We start from the raw sequence: 6252 nt of genomic DNA on the forward strand, positions 1-6252 counted from the left end.
ACACACACACACACACACACACACACACACACACACACACCTCAACAACTCAAACCATAACCACATAACACTACCAAAATCACACCGGCTGAAGAGGACCCTAGTTGGTCCTAAAACGGCCTGAGGTAGAGGGGTTTTAGTCGGTAGGTCCGAGGACTTCTTCCTCGGGAATCCGACACTACCCAGTCGTACGGACGGCTGGGTGTCTTCTGAAGATTTCCCCTCTTCCACGAAAACATAAAAAAAAAAATCTAGCTTTAGCGAAATGTGAAGATTAGCGCAGGATAGGAAAGAGTGGAGATGCGTGTCCAACCAGTCTTAGGACTGGCGACCTTATTATGATGATATTTGATTAATTCGGGGTAATAGGAATTATAGTGGTTCTCATTTCTCTTTAGTGGCGAACTAAGAATATAAAGCAAAGACCTAGGTAACGATCGCTCAGACGATGCAGATGAATCGGAATTATGTTTATCTGTTATGACTCCGGTAAGGATGGTAACCTGTTGTTCCGTTGTATCATTATCGTTGTGTTCACGTGTTTAGGAGTTAAAAAGCTAAACATTTATATTTGTGACACTTGTTCTTATTAATAAAACCATTTTAAACATTTGATTATTGCCATTTTGATTTAATATATTTGAAATAAATAGTGACTTCTATTACCTGACCTGTCGCAGATTATCGAAAAAGACGACTGATCTTGTAGGCTAGAAATTCTTATGTTAAGGTCCCTGCCAGCATTAGCTGCTAGAATAATATGACGAGGTTATCTTTGTTTCAGCAAAAACGATGACCTTGTATTGTAGAGGTGATAATGCTAATCATTTTCATATACATATATTGGGGGCGGAGATCATAATGAAGCATACTTTTCGAAGACATTATTCCAACATATCAGCCAAAGGAATTAATGAAACTCTAGTCTAACATAAATTTACCCAATAATAACGTCACTAATTCATATATATCTCCAAACCTAATCTAACTAAACAATAACGTCACCAATGCATAAATAAGGCGATCGCACTAGAACCGCGTAAACAGAGATAACTCTGATTCTCTGTTTACTAGCGTGTTTTATTCATTTTATTCACAGAAAACATTAGTTTTATACATTTCTAGTACAATATCAGAATTTCATCCAAGTCCTAGGAAATGTATACATTTCCCAGGAGTGTGTGTATTTAAAAATCTTTGAAATAATATTTCATAGATTTCCTAAATAACCTCGGAATTGTATACATTTCCTAGGAATTGTATATAAATCCTAGATTTCATACAGTTCCGGTAACATCTACACATACAAAGACCGTTCACCTTCACAGAAAGATCCGTCTACTCCTAGTCTTTGCTGTCTGCTCATCATCAAAACTGTCATTTCGTCATATTGCATTTTGAAAAAACTGAGCAGTTTACATTACGAAGGCAATGTAACCAACATCAAGTTCTTATTTTCGTTTCTTATTATTATTTAATGATGTGTGGAGTCAATTATTCAAGTATCTAGTATTATTATTAGCGTCAATACATAATCGGTTAACATGAAAAAGTTGCAACTCTGAGTTCATGAATTTCGTACAAAGACATGGGGTGAAGTGTGATGATTTTGAATAAAATGATAATGTTTTGATTAATAAAGCACTTTTAAACTAGGTGGTTATGAATTTTTTAATGTTTCTAATTCTATTTTTTATCCGCATTCCAAATTCTTGAAGAATCATTGAAACTTGATAAGTTTAAATAAATAAAACACACACCACAAAAGTAAAAAAAATACTGGTATGCAAGGGAAGAAAAAGTAGGGAAAGTGTGAATATAAAGATAGGAGACGAAAGATTGGAAGAAGTGGTTGATTTTAGGTATCTAGGAAGTCAGATAAGTCAGGACGGAAGGGCTAGTAGGGATATAAAGCAGAGGATAGCGCAGGGCCGAGTCCCCTTCAATAAAAAGAAGTCACTCCTATGCTCGTGAACGATTAATTTAGAAATTCGAAAAAGATTGTTAAAGGTGTATGTTTTGAGCGTGGCGCTGCACGGGAGCGAAACATGGACGGTTGCCGCCGTGGAAAAAAAAGCTTAGAAGCATTCAAAATGTGGTGTTACCGGCGAATGATGAGGATACCGTGGATAGAGAAGGTTAAAAATGAAGAGGTATTAGGAAGAATAAGAAAACAGTGGGCTCTATGGAAGTCAATAAGACATAGGCGAGATAGGTTAGTAGGACATCTTCTTAGGTATCAAAATCTAATCAGAGACATATTAGAAGCAGAAACAGGAGTTAAGAGGAGTAGAAGTAGACCTAGATTAGATTACCGTTCGCAAGTAGTTAAGGATGTGGGATGTTCTAGTTTTAGGGAAATGCGAAGATTTTCTCAAGATAGGAAGGAATGGAGGTGCGTATCCAACTAGTCTTAAGACTGATGATCTTATGATAATTAACACACATCTAATATAAGAATATAATATAATATAACTATAATATTGAAAAAAAAACTGCTAATTTGCATGCATTTTATTCAGACAATTACATAAACACGTCAATCAATCAGGATAAAAACCAAGCCTTATGAAACTAATAGTTCCTATAACCGCCAAAGTAAGGTTGATATTGATATTGACCGTTATCGGGAGTATACGAACTTCTGGCTATTCCTGCTAATGACCGAGCGATAGCTTCTGGAATGGGAGGTGGTGTTGGAATATGCGCCCCAACTGGTCGGAAGCCGTTCTCATCAGCTGTGTAAGAAATACTGTAGGTTTGCCCATCAGTTCCGGTGAATGCAAATCCACCATTAGCCACAATTGCACCCCCTTCAGGCACAGATGGGGAGAAATGTCCGGTTTCTTGAACAGATATTCCATTTCCTGTTTCATAGGCATACCTGTAGTTTCCGTCTTCATTGTTGTCATTGCTGTAACGTAAGATTGGTACATTGTTTTGGAATTGATTCGTTCTGAAAGCAGGAAATCCCGAAAACGGAAGAAAGTTTGATGAAAATACGTTATCCAATGAAGCACCAAATGCCATGACCAAAATACTGGAGAATATGATCTGCAACATTTAATAAGAAAATAATATTTAGCAAAGGTTGACTAGATTAATGAATCTTAAACAAAACCTTTCGTTTTAAAATGACTGAAATATTTTCATAATTCGAATGGGAAAAGTTATTTTCATTTGAATAAAAAATGTATACATATAAATAAAAATAGACACGTGTCTGTATACTTCTAGATACAACTACTCAGCGCAGACCATCGAGGTTTGTTTGTGGTAGTAGCCTCGGGTCTTCCATCGTGTACTATGGTGGTTGCATGTCTTTTAGCTGTGATGATGTGAGGGATATGATAGTTAAAAGTGATCAACTTTGGGCAGGTTTATATTTCGGGTGCGAAACATGGACAGTGGATACGGCGGAAAAGAAAATGTTAGAAGCGTTCGAAATGTGGTGTTATAGGCGAATGATGAGGATACCGTAGATAGAGAAGGTTAGAAATGAAGAGGTGTTGGAAAGAATAGGACAACAGTAGACTCTATGGAAGTCAATAAGAAACAGGCGAGATAGATTGGAGGACACCTTCTCAGGCATGAAGGTCTAGTCAAAGACATATTAGAGACAGAGACAGAAGTTAGAAGGGGTAGAGGTAGACGTAGATTAGATTACTGTTCGCAAATAATTAAGGATATGGTTTGTTCTAGTTTTAGGGAAATGCAAAAATTAGCTCATGATAGGAAAGAGTGGAGGTGGTTGCCCAACCAGTCTTAGGATTGATGACCTTATAATGATGATGAAAGGTATTCTAAAAAATGTTTTTAATTTCTCCAATTTGATGAGTACGTGTGGGCTTGTGGGTCGACTACCAGCCATCAAAAACAGTTTTGAATAAGTGATAATGTACATTACATAGATACTAGAATGTTTTAATTTGATCTTCAGCTAAGATGTTCTCGAATGTTTATGATTGTTTTCATGTATAATGTTCTACGGAATATTGTCATTACTGAAAGGATTGAAAACGTTCAGGAATGTTCGAAGACCATTACGTGCGAGTGGAGGGCTTGGATTGTGGCACTGTATTAGAGCATTTTATATATACTTCGTACAAAGCGTTTTAAAAACTGTGAGAATCTCTTGTAATATTCAAGATTTCTCTATTTTGGTGGCTATGTGAGTTTGAAGGTGATCGCTAGCCATTCGAACTAGTTTAAATTAAGTAATAATTCATATAATTGAATGATGAGCTAGGTCCTGAGTTAATATATTTTTGAATGTCTATTATTGTCTTCAAGTAAAATGTTCTAGTTTGAACTGTACTGAAAGAATGGAGAACGTTTAAGAATGTTCGAGGACTGTTACGTGCGGGTGGTGGAATCTTCAGTGATGATCGAGATTTCTCGTCTGGTGTGTGTTTGGGTTTTCGAGTTCACCACCAAACACTCCTTTAGAATAAGAAGCGGGTTGTTGTTCGCTTTAATTCTTATTCGTATATTTACGCTTGCAACTAAAACCAACTCAAACTTTGGGGCATAAACTACAAGAAGCTACCACTTCCTACCAAGAAACACAGATTTAAGGAGTTAATAAAAAACAGTACCGGTTTGTATAAAGATTGGTAATATTAATAGTTATTGTTTAATCAAATATTTTAACTAATTAGATGGAAAGATTTTGAGTTAAACACTTTTTATCAAAAGAAATGTGAGTAAGGAATCCTATTATTTCCTTTAAGGATTTTCAATTTTGTACAAAAAAAATATTAAAATTCTCAAACTTCATCTTCGTTTTAAAGAATTTTATTGTTAAGACGGTTACGTCTTTTCTTATTACGGAAGTAAGATGTTGGCTACTCCGGTGGGCAAAAACCCCTTCTACGCCACTGGCGAATGGTACATTATTCTATTAAAAAAGATGAAACTGTCCAAATGTTTTAATTTTTCTATTTAGTTTAAAATGTAATTTTATCATTAAATCTTTTTCAGTAGAATTCCTATACGTATATGTATATGTAGGTATACTGTGAAAAGTTTCCTTTTATCTTTTACCTATCGTTGATTTAACAATGACTTCCGATAACTTCTCTTAAAGGTATAGGTAAGTTCAAATTACGAAGATAAAAAATCAAATGTTATTTTTCTTAATGAAATAATGATTATCAAAATCACACTTACCAAGTTCATCTTGAGTGCCATCATAGAAACAAGTGCAACTAAATGGTTCACTGATGCAAACTCTGAATTTTAACAAAGCACTATCACCTATTTATATCAAACGAAATTCATCCCTACTATTACAATCTTGAGATGATATTATAAATCCTACTAATGAAAATAGAATAGAAAATTGTCCTGGTAGCATCCTTGTGTAAGTATAAGAAATGTAAATCACATTGCAATCCTACATCGCTTGACGAAATTTATTCTTAAACAGCCTCAGTTAGTTGCTTAAAATACCCGCCCTGGCGTTTATCTAATATGCACAATTCATAATACAAACAAGGCTGACAGGTGCGTATAATAGTCAATGACAGAATATTTAAAAAGCGATTCAAATTTTATAAAACTACATGTAACTGTTGGAAAATATTTCCATTCTATTAGTTTTTGGATTTGAGTTGAACAGTAGGTATTCTTTGATCGATTTTCTTCTACAACCTATTCAATGTTCCAACGTAAGCTAAATGCCCCATTTGTAACGTTATTTTTATCTTCGTTTTATTACAAAATAAATACAGAAGCTCCAAATTTTAATTCGAAAATTCCTGGGCGATAACTTTTTGTTCTTATCAGGGGTTAGGATCGAATCCTTGAACATGAATTGCTCACGTATTATTCATGAGCAAAACATGAAAATATCTTGTAAAGAGTGAGAAACTGAGAACCTTAAAACTTTAAATAACAAAAGGTCACATACAGTTAGGATTGGAAATTTTCTTCACAACACTAAGCTATTGCATGATAATCCTAAACTCATGACCCATTTTGACCGGTTACTATATACTTGCAGCATTGCACGGTCAGAAATTATGCTAACGTTTATGAACTAAGAAAACTCATAATAAGAGCGATATCATAATAAGTTAAATTAAAAAGTTTTACTCTTCGTAGCATTAAATCCTAGAAAGTATATAAATCCCTAAATTTTAAAAACATAGAGATTGAATTATTGCAATTATATTTCATTATATAGAATAGAATATTTGTTGAACTGTTTCATATTGATTGAATCACATTGAATTCGTAATATAATTT

At 34.5% G+C, this 6252-nt stretch overlaps 1 protein-coding gene across 1 annotated transcript; it reads right to left on the reverse strand.

The window, feature by feature from the left end:
* Positions 1 to 2499: 2499 nt before the first annotated feature.
* LOC108743577 (endocuticle structural glycoprotein SgAbd-2-like) lies at positions 2500 to 5239 on the reverse strand. The gene is made up of 2 exons (XM_018479151.1): positions 5173 to 5239; positions 2500 to 3054 (listed from the first exon to the last, which is right to left on the reverse strand). Exons 1-2 carry the CDS (start codon positions 5194 to 5196, stop codon positions 2575 to 2577), a joined length of 504 nt encoding a protein of 167 aa, XP_018334653.1. The 5' UTR covers positions 5197 to 5239; the 3' UTR covers positions 2500 to 2574.
* Between the last annotated feature and the right edge of the window lie 1013 nt (positions 5240 to 6252).

This window comes from Agrilus planipennis, unplaced genomic scaffold (assembly GCF_000699045.2).
Source record: "Agrilus planipennis isolate EAB-ADULT unplaced genomic scaffold, Apla_2.0 scaffold500, whole genome shotgun sequence".
Taxonomy (NCBI): Eukaryota; Metazoa; Arthropoda; class Insecta; order Coleoptera; family Buprestidae; genus Agrilus; species Agrilus planipennis.